This window comes from Babylonia areolata, chromosome 1 (assembly GCF_041734735.1).
Source record: "Babylonia areolata isolate BAREFJ2019XMU chromosome 1, ASM4173473v1, whole genome shotgun sequence".
In the NCBI taxonomy this organism is placed as follows: domain Eukaryota; kingdom Metazoa; phylum Mollusca; class Gastropoda; order Neogastropoda; family Buccinidae; genus Babylonia; species Babylonia areolata.
The window spans coordinates 83,913,674-83,933,673 of NC_134876.1; the positions used below are offsets into that span (position 1 = coordinate 83,913,674).

General features: G+C 41.5%; 1 protein-coding gene across 2 annotated transcripts in view; it reads right to left on the reverse strand.

Annotated features, from left to right (window-relative positions):
- Positions 1-8,397: 8,397 nt before the first annotated feature.
- The window catches only part of LOC143288618 (uncharacterized), a 15,697-nt gene continuing 4,094 nt past the window's right edge, over positions 8,398-20,000 (reverse strand). For both annotated transcript variants that reach the window (XM_076597279.1, XM_076597276.1), the window contains exons 2-5: positions 16,187-16,512; positions 14,104-14,166; positions 13,448-13,613; positions 8,398-12,261 (exon numbers count right to left, since the gene is read on the reverse strand). In XM_076597279.1, the coding sequence (XP_076453394.1) occupies positions 11,891-12,261; positions 13,448-13,613; positions 14,104-14,166; positions 16,187-16,405 (819 nt within the window). In that variant the 5' untranslated portion in view covers positions 16,406-16,512 and the 3' untranslated portion in view covers positions 8,398-11,890. The remainder of the gene's footprint in view (positions 12,262-13,447; positions 13,614-14,103; positions 14,167-16,186; positions 16,513-20,000) is intronic.

The window sequence follows — 20,000 nt, forward strand, 5'->3', positions numbered from 1 at the left end:
ACTGAAATGTTTAATGTCATTAGCTGTAAAGATCTAGTGACATAGTAGGTACAAATCATAACAAAAATGGTGCAAAACACACACACACACACAGACACACACACACACACACACACACACACACACAGAGAGAGAGAGAGAGAGAGAGAGAGAGAGAGAGAGAGAACTGTGATAAATAAAGTTAAATACATTGATAATGATGGAAAAATCATGGTCTTGGAATAACAAGCAATAGATATCACTATTTCATTTCATCACTTATCTGAGTTATGCGGAATGTCTTTTTAAATAATGTTTAACATGCCATCAGACACTCGTGCACCATTTAAAGCCACCGAAATCCAGGACACACTCAGAAAACCCCCCCCGATCTTTTCCATTTATATTTGTTATCTTGTTCTTTATTCCTTTTCGTTTAGACATTCTATCTTCTTTGTTTCCGTCCATCCATCCATCCCAGTTCTTCGTCCTTTCCTGTTCACATTCACCCCAAGCCCATTTATCCATCCACCCACCCACCTACCGATAAATCCATCCACGTTTCTCTCCACCCAACCCTACTTTCTTCTTGTTTTCATCCATTCCAAACCCACACACCCACTCATCCATCCACCCATCCATCCACCCAGTTCTTCCTTTCTTGTTTACACCCACGCCAAACCCATCCATCCATCCACCCATCGGTCCATCCATCCACGTTTCTCTCCACCCAACCCCCTTTTTCCCCTAGTTTCCATCCACCCCAAACACACACCCGTACCCCCACACCCCCACACCTCCATCCACCCACCCACCCACCGATCCATCCATCCACGTTTCTCTCCACCCAACCCCCTTATTTCCCCTAGTTTCCATCCACCCCAAATACACACACTCACTCACCCATCCATCCATCTATACACCCACCCACCGATCCATCCATCCACGTTTCTCTCCACCCAACCCCCTTTTCCCCCTAGTTTCCATCCACCCCAAACACACACCCACCCACTCATCCATCCATCCATCCATCAATCAATTTCTCCCCCTTGTTCTTTCCTCTTTCCATTCTTTAAACACTCGCAGAGGTTCAGCAGATCAATGCACGCCAAAAGAAGGCTGATCGTCCTATATTTGCCACTCCCCTCCTTAAACCTTTTCCTCCCTGAAGGACTAGACGGGGGAAGAGAGAAGGAAAATATGTTCGGGACTGCGACAGAAGGGGTTGGTGTGTGTGTGTGTGTGTGTGTGTGGTTTATGAGGGAGATAGTGAACGGGGTTGGGAGAGGGAGGGTGGGGAGCGAGGTTTCCAGGGGTTGGGGGGTGGGAGATGTGGTGGTACCAAGTGGGGCGGTGGTTGGTGGTGGTGGGGACGAACAGGGATTGGCCAGGGTGTGTGTGTGTGCGTGTGTGTGTGTGTGTGTGTGTGTGTGCGTGCGTGCGTGTGCGTATATGTGCGTGCTTGCGCGCAAAATTGGGTGATAATATGTGTGTGAACGCGCGCGTATGTGTGTATATGCCCACGCCCGTGCGTATGTGATTTTGTGCAACGGCAGCGCCATTACCGGCTGCCCAGCTCTGCCTGGTCCCTATGCTGTCCAGTGGGCGGTAGTGTGTGGCCGAAGGAAAGGGGAGTATGTGGGGGTGGGTGGTAAAATGGAGGACGGGTAAGATAGCCGCTTGTAGTCAATGGGGCCCGGTTGTCATGGCAACGCATGTATTGGATGCGCCTGGCGTCAATAAGCTGGAGGGGTGGGGGGGTGGGGAGGTTGGAGTGGTGGTGGTAGTGGAGGTGGAGAACAATGGGAGGGAGGGGGGAGGGGAGTGGAGAGAGTGTCCGGGAGGGCAGCCTGATTCGACAGCGTGTCTACTTCAGATCTTCCAAGAGAACTGGTTTGAATAATTTAAAACTGAGAAAAGCGCATACTCCCTCCCTTTCTCCAGCCTTCCTCCCCACCCCATTTACTTCCTCGCTTCTTCCTCCCGCCCCCCCCCCAACCATCGGTCGACTCTACAATGCCTCGTGACTGCGAACCACGGGGTTTTTTGGGGGGTGGGGTGGGATGATGGGGAGGGGAGGGGAGGGGGAGGTGCGGGGATAGGGGGTGTGTGGGGGAGGGGAAGATCATAGATAAGCTTGGACAGCCGTTTCTTTAGATACTGCATGCCGTGTACTCCATGGTTGTAACTTAAAAGAACAAGAGAAGCAAGGCCTTCATGACTCACTTGTGATATGTACTTCATCAAACAAAGGAATTATGGGGGGAAAAAAACAGAACAGAAGAAGAAAGAAGCAGCTGCTATCCTGTCAAGAAGCCTTGTTAAACGTCACTAACCTCTGACGTTCACAGTATGACGTTTTTTTTTTTTTCCAGGACCTTTTTTGACTCACTTGTGTAAACAAAGTGAGTATGTTTTAACCCGGTGTTCGGTTGTGTGTGTGTGTGTGTGTGTGTGTGTGTGTGTATATGTATGTGTGTGTCTGTGGTAAACTTTAACATTGACATTTTCACTGCAAATACTTTGTCAGTTGACACCAAATTTGGCATAAAATAGGAAAAAGTTCAGTTCTCTCCGGTCATCTTGTTTAAAACAATATTGCACCTCTGGGATGGGCACAAAAAAAAGAAGAAAAAAAAAAAAAAAAAGAAGCCGAATTATATGCAAACTGAATTTACTGTTATATTTACATTTTTTTTAATTCTTTAAACTTGGCACTTTGATCTGATATTCTGACACAACAACAAGAGGAGATTAAAAAAAAAAAAAAAAAAAAATCAATTTTGCTAAAAAGAGTATTCATTTTTACCAAATCAAACAACTAGGGGAAACATAGAACGTGGACGCTGCAGGAAAAGAATTCAGACGGAGACCTTTTTTTGTTGTTGAAAGATTGCCTGGCATAAATAACCTTCGACATGAAATCAGGGTGATTTTAAATCAATACCGAAACAAGAGGCAAGGCCTTCAAGACTCACTTGTGGTACACTTTAAAAAAAAAATCCAAGCTTTTTATGTATTGAATATAATTTCAAAATGTAATGTTTAAGATGAGAAAGATCAGTTTAAAGCAAATTAAGTCCCCTAGCATTAATTACAGAGTAATTTCCCTTTTTTTACTAGCTGCACCAAAACGTTTGCAAAATAAATAAAACTTCCATGCTAAGCAAAAGAAGTTCCTGTTTGAACAAAAAATGATAATAATGACTGCTCTTGTTGTTGGGTCAGAATATCAGATCAAAGTGCCAAGTTTAGAGAATACAAAAAAATTAAATATAACAGTAAATACAGTTTGCATATAACTAGCCTTCATTTTTTTTATTTTTTTGTGCCCATCCCAGAGGTGCAATATTGTTTTAAACAAGATGACTGGAAAGAACTGAATTTTTCCTATTTTTATGCCTAATTTGGTGTCAACTGACAAAGTATTTGCAGTGAAAATGTCAATGTTAAAGTTTACCACGGACACACAGATACACACACACACACACACACACACACACAGTTTCAGTTTCAGTTTCAGTAGCTCAAGGAGGCGTCACTGCGTTCGGACAAAACCATATACGATACACCACATCTGCCAAGCAGATGCCTGACCAGCAGCGTAACCCAACGCGCTTAGTCAGGCCTTGAGAACACACACACACACACACACACAGACAACCGAACACCGGGTTAAAACATAGACTCACTTCGTTTACACAAGTGAGTCAAAAAAGAAAAAAATCAAACAGAGGGAATAAAAGAAAACAGAAATCATGTTCCTACTGTACTTTGCATAGAATCTTTAAGAAAACACAGCGATGTTGATTCTGATAGATTACATGGTCAGCCTACAGTTTGATCCTATGAATTGGGATTGTTATTGTCGCGGTGATGTGAAGACGCGTCAGTCACTTCAAAATCTCTGAAATATAAAACCGTGGTAGATTTGGAAGTGCTGCTTGAAAATCACCCAAAACTGACAATACTATTTAACTCTCGTGTTAAAATGTTGTGCCCATACAGCCCACGACCAAACTGATGCAACCTGTATTGTTTGTGATGAAAACCGCCATTGCCTTAAATAACAAACACAAATCATGCTAGTATTTCTTACCTGGGACTTCAAAAACAGGCCTCGTTGCAGACGAAACAACCATTTTCGAAGTTCAAACCGGGAGAAGCCAAAGTGTGACAGAACATCAAATCTTTGTTTTCAACGTCATAAAGTCCATGCAGTTCTTCACCTTGATCTTTATATGACATGTTGACAGGCATCCACTTCTGGCATAAAACGTCAACAGTTGAAAAGGAGAGTGCAAAGACACACACACACACACGGAGAGAATGAACAAAGAAACCAAAAAGATTCATAATGCAGGTAGTATAACCGTCTCTGAGGCTGTCAGCGGAAAACAACTGCTCACCACTGCAAGACCAGACCATGACCACGTCAGTGAACAAGTGTTCACCTCACTGTCCAGCACTGCAGGGAGAAAGTGACCGTTAGCCCACGATGTTTTGTTGTTGTTTTACAACCCCACGCTTTCTCTCTCACACACACACTTTCTCTCAGAGCTGAGCCTTTGTATCTCCATATTTCTCCTCTCCTTCAGTCTCTCCACTGGTTGCCTGTTTCTGATCGAACACACCATAAGCTATCCACTGACTTTTTTTTCTTGCAGTCAGCGGGTCTGACCCAAAGTATCTTTATGAACTCCTCCATATTATCTGTCCTCCGAGTTGCCAGCCCTGTTCTTCTTCTGATAATCGACTTCTCAGGATACCTCACGTAAGAAGTAAGACCAACGGACACATATCATTTTCTTTTCAATCGCCAAAAACGTGGAACAGGCTCCCTGATAACCTCTGACATTCTGACTCCCATTCTTCTCTCAGATCTGGTCTCAAAACTCACCTCTTCCATCAGCAGTAAGTTTCGTTGTGACAGGTCCACTCCTTTGCGTGTGGTTTGTTTGACTATGTGTGTCACTATATGTGTGGCATCGACATGTTTACTGCATATGAATATTCTAAAGTGGATATTTAATTAACTGGAATGAACATTAATTAAAATGGATCGAAAGTTTCTTTCAGTTTCGGCCAGCCTGTTGTCGGACTGGTTCGTGCAGATCTATACATGTTGCAGTGTGCCTGAGGCGATGTCAACGTCTCCTTTAGGGCCGAATTAAAAGAATTTCTTAAATAATCGAGATATGTCAAGAAAACATGACTTGAATGGTGTTATTACCTCAAATACAATTATATTTTATTGCGCTAAAAAGACCCATAGCTTTAGATATTCGATTTGGTCAACTAGTGACGTCAGATGTGGCGTAGCATTGTTTCTTCTTCTTTTTTCTATTACACGACCAACATCGACTTGCCGATGACGCTGTCGTGGTTCATGCATGCTGGGTATTTTCGTGTCTCCATAACCCACCGAACACTGACATGGGTTACAGGTTAGCGTGTGTATTTGATCTTCTGCGTGCGTAAATACACGAAGGGGGTTCAGACACTAACAGGGCTGCATATATGTTGACCTGGGAGATCGGAAAAATCTCGACCCTTTACCAACCAGGCGCCGTTACCGTGATTTGAACCCGGGACCCTGAGATTGACAGTCCAACGCTTAAACTACTCGCCTGTTGCGCCGGTCTGAAATGATCATCCTTGGTTTAATCCCAGTAGCAGGCCTGATGTTGTTTTTTTTATGATACCAAACTTATCAATACAGGACCCATTTTAACGATTTTTTTCTCTCAAAATCTCTCCCCCCTTACAGACTAAAAGAAAGAATTTCCTTTTTGAACAGAAATGATATCATTGGCCGCTGTTGATCGGTGTTGCAATATATTAAATCAAAGTGTCAATTTTTATGAATAAAGATAGAACATGTAACAGTAAATTTATTGTGCAAATAATTTGGCTTCTTTTTAATTTTTTGTGCCCATCCTAAAGATGCATTGTCATGAAAAACAGTATGAGTGGAAAAAAGATAATTTTTCCTATTTTTTTGGTGCCGAATTTGGTGTTAAATGACGAAATATTACCTGAGAAAACGACAATGTTAAAGGTTACCACACACACACACACACACACACAAACACACAGACAACCGAAATCGGGTTATAACACAGACTCACTTTGTTTACACAAGTGAGTCAAAAGTCTGAGTGAATGCCATGAAAACACGTATTTCTCTAAGTGCTGCATATGTGCAATGTGGCCACGACACTCCTTTCTGTTTTGCAATGTAGGCATAAACACCCCTTTCTGTTTTGCAATATGGCCATTAACACATCTTTCTGATTTGCAATGTGGCCGTAAATACCCTTTCTGTTTTGCCATGTGGCCAGGAGGGGGAAAGGACAAGGGTGTCGATATTAGCCAGGTTGCCGGGTTATCAATTGCCATAACTAACTGTTAGTTTTTGACCAGCTGATTGAGATCTTTTGGGGTAGTGAACTCATGTAAGAGTGTGTACATGTGTGTGTGTGTGTGTGTGTGTGTGTGTGTGTGTGTGTGTGTGTGTGTGTGTGTGTGTGTGTGCGCGCGCGCGCGCGTGTGTGATTGCTTGCATGCGTGTATGAGTGTGTTGACTATTGTATGTGTATGTGTGTATGTATGCGGGTGGTTGAGGCTGAAAGGCTGAATGAGAACAATGTGGAACGCGACGTAAATTGTCAGCTCATGTATAATATGCATGCAGATTTTTGTTAACAGTTCCACGTGCATCCCGAGAGTGTACGTGCTGAATTAGGCTAATGCTCTGGAATCACGGCATGCATTTCGCCCTGCAAACATTTGCATACAGGGAAATAAAGGATGCTTGTTTTTCTCCTCTGTCTGTTCTCGCTTTGTGTCTCTGTCCCTGTTTTTCTGTTTCTGTCAAACCTTTCGGTGTTCAGTGTTCAGTGTTCTCTCTCTGTGAGTTTCAGTTTCAGTTTTCTCATGGGGGCGTCACTGCGTTCGGACAAATCCATATGCACCACACCACATCTGCTAGGCAGATGCCTGACAGCAGCAGAACCCAACGCGCTTGTCAGGCCTGGAGTGCATGCATATACATTTGTGTACCTGTTTCAGTGTGGATTTCGTTTTACAGAATTTTGCCAGAGGACAATACTTTGTTGCCATGGGTTCTTTTTTCAGTGCGTCAAGGGAGTGCTGCACACGGGACCTCGGTTTATCGTCTCATCCGAAAGACTAGACACGCTCAGTTTGATTTTCCAGTCAAACTTGGGAGAAAGGGCGAGAGCGGGATTCGAACCCACACCCTTACGGACTCTCTGTATTGGCAGCTGAGCGTCTTAACAATTCTGCCACATTTTCTTTTGTAAGTGAGTTCTGAGTATTTGATCGATAGATAGATCGATCGATATCCATAAATATTTTCACAGAGAGAGAGAGAGAGGGAGGGGGGGTGGAGGTGTGTGTGTGTGTGTGTGTGTGTGTGTGTGTGTGTGGAGGGGGGGGGGGGGGTGGTCAGGAAGGGAAATCATACATCACATTGAAGAATTGAACTTAATACCACACAAATGCATACTATGAAAAAAACGCACACTAAGAAACTTTATAAAACATGTCGTTTTATTTTCAACGGATGAAGGCAGGCAGGCTTATAAGAAAAGAGCAAAGACAAGGAATAACAACAAACAACTAACAGCCCACGAGGTTAACAGTACAACTAAGATGTTTACAAATGAGAGTCCAATAATGGCAGAAGCATCACAGGCAAGAGCAGGCGAATGATTCAACGGCCGCATGTGCGTGTGCGCGTGTGCGTGTGAGCGTGCGTATGCGTCTTGGGTGAAAATAACTCAGTCATGCAAACGATTCAGGAAGCATCGCAAGTCTTGAAACGCTTGGTTAGAAAATACTGGTGTGTTGAAAACATTCCATTACCTCGCAAAGTAAGAGAAAAAAAAACATTAGCAAACACAAGATTATTTTCCAGAAATAAATAAATTACTATTCCCCCTTTTGTCCCCAGCTGCTTCTGTTACACGTTCTGCCACAAACACGTAAACGACGTAGGTCCCACAACTCTTTCTTGAGGTGAAAGCGTTTGTTGTTTCCCTTGCATACAGGAGAAATGAAAGATGTGCGTGGTCCCCAGTGAACCTCACTGGTGAGCTGACTCCGGATCACGACCCCTCACAACAGCGGTAAAGACAATTATAACACTACGCTCAGGACGTACGTGATACGTTCACATTTCGGGTAAGGGAATTATTATTAGTGTGAGGCAAGCGAAAGTATTTTGCTGATATATTTGTGTCTACTATTATTTTCTGGTGATGTTTCGGAGAAATCCTGGTATAGGCAGACGTTTCTTTGAGATGTGGATCACTTTCGCCATACTGTTTTTATTGTCAGAAAAAAAAAAAAAAAAAAAAAGCAAAAAAAAGCAAGCCAGCAAAGTAAGCAATCGAACAAAAATTCGAACAAGCACAAGAGGGAAGGGCTGGGGGAGGACTAACATCACCATAGCCTTGGGAAAAAGCCAGAACCTTACTTTACACTAAAATCATACACAGCCACAGTACAGTACAGTACAGTACAGTACAGGACAGTGCAGTACAGAACAGTTCAGTCAGGTTAACTACTGTTGTACTGACAATAAAATTAAAGGAAAATAGCACTGAAAAAACAACAAACACACGTACATTATGACTGAAGTAAAAATGACGATGTGACAAAATAGACATTATACAATATAACATACATAAAATAATGGTTATCACAGTCATTATCATTGTTATATCATTCATTGATTGTTATCCGGGAATTCGTTGATAATCAGGAATGATTTATATGCTTGCAAATAGTGAATAGTGCAAAATTGTGAATAGCGACACCGTATCATGTAAGATACAATAATCAATTTTGACATTAAGATTCGATCTGTGAAATTAATGGCAATGTACATAGCATTTTCAAACATAATATTCAAAGCTGTATTGATATCATATTTCATGAAAAGCCGCGTTTCGACTAATTGAAAAGCATGACTGTCCGATTCTAACAGGTCGATGACACGTCAAAACTTTTTTTCTTTTGTTTGAGCCGAGCTCACAGATGTGGAAACCACTACAAAACACATAGCCCCACACCAACATCGCCACAGCCACGAAAACAACCAATAAAGTACACACCATGTACACACCATCATCATCACACTCAGCCTCATTCCAACATCACCACAGATACGATATCAACCTATAGATTCACACCAACCTTACCAAAGAAACTTCAAAGCCACGAAAACAACCCACAAAACCTATAACTTCCCAGCCACGAAAGCAACCCACAAAACCTATAATTTCACAGCCACGAAGACAAACCACGAAACACATAACTTCACACCAACATAACCACAGACACGAAAACAACACACAATCCCGATACCTTCACAGCAACACCATGAAATCCACAAAACCAATATCTCAATACAAAAATCAACACAACATCACACCAACACCACCACAATCATGAAAACAACCTACAAAACCTGTAACTTGACATCAACATCATAACAGAAACGAAAACAAACACAACAGCAACAAAAACAACAACAACAACAAACAAACAAACAAAAAACCAACCAACAAATAACCCCACTAAACCTGTAGATCTTCACCAACGTAGCTTCACAGTCACGAAAACAAAACAACCCACAGAACCTATATAACTTCACTGTCACGAAAACAACGAACAAAACCTATATAACTTCACAGCCACGAAAACAGCCCACAAAACCTATATAGCCTCACATTCACGAAAACAACCCACAAAACATATAGCTTAACAGTAACGAAAACAACCCACAAAACCTATATAACTTCACAACCACGAAAACAGACCACAAAACCTGTAGCTTCACAGTCACGAAAACAGACCACAAAATCTATATAGTTTCAGAACCACGAAAACAACCCACAAAACCTATATAACTTTACACAACCCACAAAACCTATTTAGCTTCACAGTCACGAAAACAACCCACAAAACTTATATAACTTCACAGTCACGAAAACAACCCACAAAACCTATATAGCTTCACAGTCACGAAAACAACACACAAAACCTATATAGCTTCACAGTCACGAAAACAACACACAAAACCTATATAGCTTCACAGTCACGAAAACAACACACAAAACCTATATAGCTTCACAGTCACGAAAACAACACACAAAACCTTTATAGCTTCATAGTCACGAAAACAACACACAAAACCTATATAGCTTCACAGTCACGAAAACAACACACAAAACCTTTATAGCTTCACAGTCATGAAAACAACACACAAAACCTATATAGCTTCACAGTCACGAAAACAACACACAAAACCTTTATAGCTTCATAGTCACGAAAACAACACACAAAACCTTTATAACTTCACAGTCACGAAAACAACACACAAAACCTTTATAGCTTCACAGTCACGAAAACTACACACAAAACCTACATAGTTTCACAGTCACGAACACAACCCACAAAACCTTTATAGCTTCATAGTCACAAAAACAACACACAAAACATACAGCTTCACAGTCACGAAAAGAAAGCACACCACAAAACCTATATAGCTTCACATCAACATCACCACAGCCACGAAAACGCACCACAAAACCTATATAGCTTCACATCAACATCACCACAGCCACGAAAAACACACCACAAAACCTATATAGCTTCCCATCAACACCAACACAGCCACGAAAACACACCACAAAACCTTTATAGCTTCACACCAACACCAGCACAGGCACAAAAACACACCACAAAACCTATCTATATAGCTTCACAATAACACAAACACAGCCACGAAAACACACCACAAAACCTATATAGCCTCACAACACCACAAACACAGCAACAAAAACACACCACAAAACCTATATAGCTTCACATCAACATCACCACACCCACGAAAACACATCACAAAACCGATATAGCCTCACATCAACACAAACACAGCCACGAAAACACCACAAAACCGATATAGCCTCACATCAACACAAACACAGCCACGAAAACCCACAAAACCTATATAGCCTCACATCAACACAAACACAGCCACAAAAACACACCACAAAACCTATATAGCCTCACATCAACACCAGCACAGCCACAAAAACACGCCACAAAACCTATGTAGCTTCACATCAACACAAACACAGCCACAAAAACACACCACAAAACCTATATAGCCTCACATCAACACCAGCACAGCCACAAAAACGCACCACAGAACCTATATAGCCTCACATCAACATCACAACAGCCACGAAAACACCACAAAACCAATATAGTTTCACATCAACACAAACACAGCCACGAAAACACCACAAAACCTATATAGCCTCACATCAACACAAACACAGCCACGAAAACACCACAAAACCTATATAGCCCCACATCAACATCACCACAGCCACGAAAACACCACAAAACCTATATAGTTTCACATCAACACAAACACAGCCACGAAAACACCACAAAACCTATATAGCCTCACATCAACATCACCACAGCCACGAAAACACCACAAAACCTATATAGTTTCACATCAACACAAACACAGCCACGAAAAAAACCACAAAACCTATATAGCCTCACATCAACACCAGCACAGCCACAAAAACACACCACAAAACCTATGTAGCTTCACATCAACGTCACCACAGCCACGAAAACACACCACAAAACCTATATAGTTTCACATCAACATCACCACAGCCACAAAACCTATATAGCCTCACATCAACATCACCACAGCCACGAAAAAACTCCACACAAACTATATAGCTTCACATCAACAACACCACAGCCACGAAAACACTCCACACAAACTACACAGCCTCACACCAACACCACCACAGCCACGAAAACACCCCACACAAACTACACAGCCTCACACCAACACCATCACAACCACGGCCAGCACCAGAACCTTGAGGGCCAGCAGCGGACTGCAGACGCCACAGGTGGCCCGACACGGAGGCATGGGCATCGCGACTTGGGCGAAGTCTGCAGCGCTGTAGTCCTTACATTCTTTGGGACTGGAGGGAGGCGTGCAGTCGTTCTTGTCCTTGAACACGTAGCCGTCGGGCCAGCCAGACTGGGACAGCACCGTCCACACGGTCAGGTTTTTGATGTCTGGGAGGTAGCAGCAGTAGTAGTCGGTGCCAGTACCGTTAGAGGACGCCTCGGCGTAGGCCAGAAAGTGGGTGCGCCATTGGCCTGTGCATTCCACCAGGTCTTCGGGGCCTAGGAGTTCGTGACCTGTGGGGAAGGGCGAGTTGCTTTATTTATTTATTTATCAATTCATTCATTCATTTGTTTATTTATTTATTTTAGTTAGTCCATCATTTATTCATCTGTATGTTATATATCCGACCATGACTTCGGGGCTTAGAACTTTGTGACCAGTGGGGTAGGGTTCAATCAATCAATCAGTCAATCAACCTATCTATCTGAGTTTTCGTTTAATAGTTATTCAATCATTTATTACTTGTTTATCTATATATTAATTTTGGGGTCAAAGGAAGGAAATCTGTTGTTCAGTTTTTACGTGTTGGTTGGTTGGACTCTTACGTTCTTTCTGTGAAAGTATCAAATTCTATGTTATAACACAGTTGTCTAAAATTGTCGTTGTGGGGTAGGGTGTGGGTGTGGGGGTCGGGGGGGGGGGGGGGGGGGGGGGGGGGGGGGGTAATGCCAATGGGAGGGTTGGGGTTAATGCCAATGGGAGGGTTATTCCAGTCGGGCATGTCTTCTGATTAATCTGTGTGTCATGTCTCCTGATTATGAAATTATACCGTCTTTGTCATGTCTCCTGATTAGAACAATATTTGTGTCATGTCCCCTGACGATATACTGTCTTTGCCATATCTTCTGATTATGAACTCTCTGTGTCTGTCTCTTGCCCTCTTTCGTTTCTGTCTGTCTTGTCTCCCTTGCGTATATACACACGTAATGTATACGGTGTGTGTGTGTGTGTGTGTGTGTGTGTGTGTGTGTGTGTGTGTGTGTGTGTGTGTGTGTGACAATGAAAGATGTGAACGTGAGAAGCAAGCGTTGGTATGCTAATGTACGTTTGTGTGTGTAAGTAATCAAACAAACAAACAACCCCCCCAAAAAACAACAACAACAACAACAACAAACAAACAAAAATCCCCAAAACAAACAAACAAACAAACAAACAACAACAACAACATGAAAAAAAAGAAGAAGAAAAGAAATAAGAACTGATGCACTGCTTTCGACATTCCAGCCGGCATCTATTTTTACACACACACACACACACACACACACACACACACACACATACAGAGACAGAGAGACAGAGAGAGAATGTGTGTGTGTGAGTGATACTCGACCATAGGGGTTCAGTGTCGTTAAAAATCGCCTTGGGGAACTGTGGACAGCACTCAACAAATAAATCATTATCACTGTTATTGGCACGTACCTGAAAAACGCAGAAAGACGAAAACGAAGACCACCATGAGCAGAAAAGCGAAAAGCGAAACAACCAAGGCCAGTAAAAAACAGCGGCGACGTCGGAGACGCCGAATCATCTCCCTTGGACTATCCCGCGGCTCTCCCTTTGTAGGATCTTCGTTCTCTTTGTTGATCTGCATCACAAATAGTAATGAAACTAAACTAAACTAAATTCATAGAACAAAGAAAGAAAGAAAGAAACAAACATAAAAAAACAAAAACAAAACAAAAACAAAACAAAAGGCAACAACACGAGAACACACACAAAACAACAAAAACAACAACAACAAAACAAAAACAAAAAAACAAACAACAAACAAACAAACAATAACAATAACAACAACAACAACAACAAAACAGAACCCGCAATGTAAAGAACAGACTAATTCATCTGTCAAGAAAAAAAAATCAAATTACAACAATAATCATTAATCGGTTGTCAAATTCAAAACGTGACAATCAAGAAAAAAAATAATTGAAAGACAGAATATAGAAGGGACGACGAGGAGAAGGAGGAGGGAGAGAAGAGGGGTGTGGTGGTGGGGAGACACATATATATGATATACAATGTATTAACCCACCCAAAAGAAACAACAAACAAACAATCACACGCTCTGAATGTACCTTGTTGGATGAAAGACAACCGCAGCATGTGTTTCTCTTTCTTTTCTTCGTCTTCAGTGGATCCTGGGGAAAAAAAAAGAAGCAAGAAACTGTTTCAGAAAGAATGTACTGCACATACTTTTTCAGTCATTCCCACTAGCTCTTCTTGCGGGATTGTGTTGTATTATAGAGTATTGTATTGTATGGTATAGTATTGCATTGCATCGTGTCGTGTCGTATTGTATTGTATTTCTCTGTGTGAAATTCGGGCCGCTCTCCAGCGCCACCTCCTATTTTTTCTTTCTTTCTTTTTTTTTTTTTTTGGCTTTAAGTATATACTGGTCATTTTGCTATCAAAGTGTTTTTTTTTCTTCTGAATTTCGCCAGGGACAACCCGTTTGTTGTCGTGGGTTCTTTAACGCGCGCTTAGTAGAGTACGCTGCACACCACGGGTCGGGTCCAGTCAGAGTATTGTCGGGAAGGGGGGAGTAAAACCCCGGTCTGTACATGGAGTTCGAACCCATGGACACTCGTTTCCTTGTCGGGCATGTTACCACTTGGCCACCTGTCCACCCCAGTCTTTCCATCCAACTCGTACCAAGAAATGAGATGGTTTCATTCGGAAATACATATATATATATATATATATATATATATATATATACACACACACATACACAGATACACACACACAGAGATACACACGCACAGACACACACACACACACACATACATTCACACACACACACGCACACACACACACCCAGAGATACACACATACACACACACACACACACAGACATACACAGACATATTCATACACACATGGATACACAAAAACACACACACACACACACACACACGTGGATAAACATCACACACAGACACAGGCACCCACACACACACACATAGAGATTCACTACCCCCCATCACAAACAACCACAAGCACTAATCACTACAATCACCAACCTCTATCCATACCATTACAACAAACCACCACACAAGTCACAAACGAAGAAACACACACACACACACCGCCACCACCACCACCACTATCATCACCACCCACAGAAGGCCGAACTTAACACATACCTGATTAGAACAGGAGAGAGAGAGAGAGAGAGAGAGAACACGCTCTAGAAATATTACAGGTGTACAACTCTGAAAATATCAAAGACGTGCAAATAATTTTGTTGAGGAACAGAACATTCTAATGAACACAGGTAGTGTGTGTTTGAACATAAAAAATGTACTGGGTATCTGTATATTTGGACAGAGAGAGAGAGAGAGAGAGAGAGAGAGAGAGAGAGAGAGAACCTTCGTTTTAATTTTAAGTCAGAGCACTAGCAACAGTTCCCCCTTGCTTTGAGGGGGGCATGGTAGTGCAAGTTTGAACAAAGTCGTGGTTTTTCATGATTTTTTGTTTTGACAATTTTCGACTCTTCAAACCCAAAGCCCAAGAACATACCATTGAGCCCAGAAATGACAAAATGAATGGACTCTTTTTGCTGACTGTGTCTTCATGTTTTTTCTTTTCCTGTTTTCTCTGTTTCACTATTTTGGGTTAGTTAGCTGTTTCAAATAGCTGCTACATAAAAACTGGCTACAGTTACAGGTTTGGGATTTTGCCCATTTATTCTGCAATGTATGATCTTTATTTTGTGCAGACCAGTTTTGATCAACTTGTCAAGACGATGTTATTTCAAGCATAATTTGAAAAAAACAAAGTGTGTTTAAAGTCATTTTAAAAAAAGTCATTAAAAAATTCAAAAATAGGTGCTAGGAGTTTCTTATTTGGAGGAAAGATGAAACAAATGATAATATAAAATAAAAAAGAAAAACAAAACTAAATATCTTGAATAAAACAAAATTTTTAAGCATTTGAATTTATTTGTTTGGCGGCCATTTTGGATGCGTTTCTATAAGGACTGGTGGTGAAAGTGAACAAAAACGTTTTTTTTTAAATTATTTTTTTAATACACTTTTTAAACAATTCACTTTGAAACCAACACAAAACTGACCAATATTACTTAAAAGAATGCATGCTGATTTGTACTGACATGTCCCCATTAAGAATGGTCACCACCACGACGACACCACCTACCTTACGGTCCATCTTTTTCCGCCATTTCTCATAGTCCTCCCGGTTGGTCAGCTGAGGCTGCCATTCGTAACCCACACTGCCCCCCGCTGCCGCTGCACCCCCCCGGGGGGTTCCCCCCGAACCCCCTCCGTCCGTCCCATCCGCTACTGGACCCGTCTCCTTCTCCCGCTTGCTGTAGTAGCTGACGGGCCATTCCAAGGCACCGCTGGAGATCGGCATCGTCTGTCAGTGGTCAGGATGGGGCAGCGAGGAGGGGGGGTCCAATCGGTCGGTTTGGTTTTTTGCTGTCTGCTTGTCGTGCTTGGCTGTTGTTGTTGTTGTTGTTGCTGTTGCTGTTGCTGGCTTGTTCAAAGAAACAAGAAAAAAGATACTTACTTGTCAAAATGTTACACACACACACACACACACACACAAACGCACAAGCACAAGCACATCAAGCAAAAAAAAAAAAAAAAAAAAAAAAAAAAAAAAAAAAAAAAATCACCTATTTTACTGAAAAACTTTCAGTTTCAGTTTCAAGAGAAATGCCAGAGCATGCGGTACTGATCCTTATACACTGCACCACATTTGCTGTTAAAAAAAAAAGAAAAAAAAAGAAAAAAAAAAAAAAGGAAAAAAGAAGAGTAAAAAAAAAAAAAAAAAAAAAAAAAAGCACAAAAAAGAGCAAACACACAAAAAAGGGCAGCGGATGCCTGACCTTCGCATAAAGCCAACACGCTGATCAGGCCTTAAAATTACAAAAACAAAAAGAAAACAAGGAAAGGAAGAAAAGAAAGAGCCGAAAAAAAACAACAGCAAAACACACACACACACACACACAAACACACACACACACACACGAAACAAAAAAACAAAAACAACAAACAAATAGATAAACAACAAACGAACAAATGATTTAAAATTCCGGTTTCTATTCAGGGGGGGTAGAAACAAACCTTTGTTGACCCGTTAAATCGTTTTCGTTAGAAATTATAATGAATGGGTTCTGACTGACCTCGACAAAAACAAAAAACAAAAACAAAGCGCATCTCACTGAATTGAGTGGGTTAAAAAAGAAAAAGAAAAAAAAAAGAAGCTAATACTTTTTTTTCATGTGAATTCGCCTTGCATGCGTTTGGGGGTCAATGCTCGCTGGCTCCTGGTCAGTTCACAGTGCTAAATCTTTTGTACATTGCTAATGCATTGGGTTTTTCCACCGTTTATCTCTCATCCAAATGCACGCTGTCTCTATACCGATCAGTTGGTATGTTAATTGTCGTTAATTATCAGCACAATGCCAAATGTGTTTCACGTTTCCTACAGATTACATTAAACATGTAGCCTAATAGTTTCATGTACCTCGACGGGATTTTCTGAAACGGAAACATGTAATGTGTATTGTCTTTTTTTTTTTTTTTAATATTGAAATTTTGCGGTTGTCTGTCGTATCGTACGGAAGGTAGGAGGTTGTTTCGTGGTGGTGATGGTTTCTTGTTCGATCGTTTTTATTCGTGGACTTTTTTTCGTTCTCTTTTTTTCCCCCTGTTTTCTTCTTTTCTCCAATTCTTTTGTTCTTAATTTCATTTTGTTTCTTTTCTTTATTTTCATCTTACTCCCCCTTCTCCTCCTGTCCCTGCTCCACCTTATCTTTCTCCTCCTATTATTCGTCGACATCTTAGTCAATGGCAGAAGCATGGCGATAGTTCTCAAAGCAATCACAATCAGCAACACACACACACACACACACACACACACACACACACACACACACACACACACACAGAAACACACACAGACACACACACACACAAACACACACACACACACACACACACACACACACACACACACACACACAAGACCGAGAAACACGTTCGACGTTCAAGAAAAAAATAACAACACAAATTTTACAATCTGCTAAAGAAAAATAGAAATAATCATCAAGACCGGACTCACACACACACACACACACACACACACACACACACACACTCTCACTCACTAACCCACACACACCAGGCCTAGAGACACGTCCAAGTACACAGGGATACACAAATCTTACTTTCTGCGCAAGAAAAATCCTCAAGCCCAGATAGGCAGTGCCAAATGCGTTGCCTCTGTTGTGTGACGATCAACACTATTTATACAGCAGCGTTCGAATCACTCTTCCTTGGGTGCCGGATCTACACGTAATCAGGAGGCTATACTGCGCAAAGAGAGTTGCGCATCTTTATACAGGATCAAGAATCAAGAAAATCTGATACTTTGACACATGTTGGAGCAAGGGTGACAACATGTACATGTTGTAAGTAATGCTCGTTTGTGTAGGTCAAGTGAGTATATTTCATTTGGTAATTTAGCAAGAAATGTATCGTTTTAAGTATCAGGTTTTTAGAGATGAATTCGATGACAAATTAAAAAAAAAATCGCACAACAATCTTCGCAATCTTTATGATGAATGTTCCAAATTTCAAACATATTCTTTTCCCTGGCTTGAATGAATTATAACTATTGAAAACAAAATTCATGCTTTATGTATTTTCTTGTAAAAACAACAACAATAACAACATTATTTCAAAGATCATTGAATCGTGGACGTTCTATTCCAAAATAAAACTCATTTCCAACCACACCCACCACAGTTACGGCAAACATGCAATGTTTGTGGAATGTTACGAAGATTAGGAATTTCAGCCGAAGGAACTGTTGTATCTGAATTGGAATAGAGATGTCACTGAAGCTGAAAGCTGCATATTTCAAATTCAGATTTGATTTTAAAAAGCTAAAAACATCAACAACGTATACTTTTTTGGCTCCACACTACACCGGCTACACGAGACTACACCAGACTACACTAGACTAGTCTACACTCCACTCCACTTCACTCCACTACACCATCATAGATGGTGTGTGTGTGTGTGTGTGTGTGTGTGTGTGTGTGTGTGTGTGTGTGTGCGCGCTGCACTATGATGCAACATGCTACACTACACTACACTACAAATTTCGGTTTCATGAAGAACACATTCACCAACTGTATGCACACACAAATATTTCGCCAGTATATACCTGTGTATTTACGCCCACCTGAAACCAGTACAAATAGCTCCTTTCACTACTTCAACCCACTGATAACTCTCCTGTACAGAGAAAGTGCGGGCCACAGACCCCAGAAAGACTGAACAGATTTATCAGGACAAACTCACATTTAAATGGCAGTCCAGCTTTGATAAGGCATGAGGGCTTTGGCCTTTTGACAGACAGTCACTGAAATTACACTGGCCATGTATTTTTTTTTTCTTCAGGAGGGCGTGGATGGGTTGGGACACTACACTACACTACACTACACTACACTACACTACACCACACCGCATTGCATTACACTACGCTACACTACACTACACTACGCTACACTACACTGCGCTACACTACACTGCGCTACACTACACTACGCCACACTACGCTACGCTACACTACGCATCACTACACTACGCTACACTACACTACGCTACTCTTACACTACACTACGCTACATTACACCACTATGGATGGTGTGTGTGTGTGTGTGTGTGTGTGTGTGTGCGTTTGATTTACTTGAATAAACTTTTGATCTGATAACATATCTAACGCAACCAAACAAAATCAAATCCTGTCACATAACATTTCTCCCAGCAAGTTTTCCCAGCTCTGCGTAACTCAAGTAACAGTGGATAAGCCTCTCGTTATCCATACAATTGTTTGAACTAGTTCTTTCATTACAATACATTCATCGGACATTTAGTCGATTTTGTAACTCGTGGTTGTTGATAGTAAAGCGACGTCATTTGGTAAAAGCAAA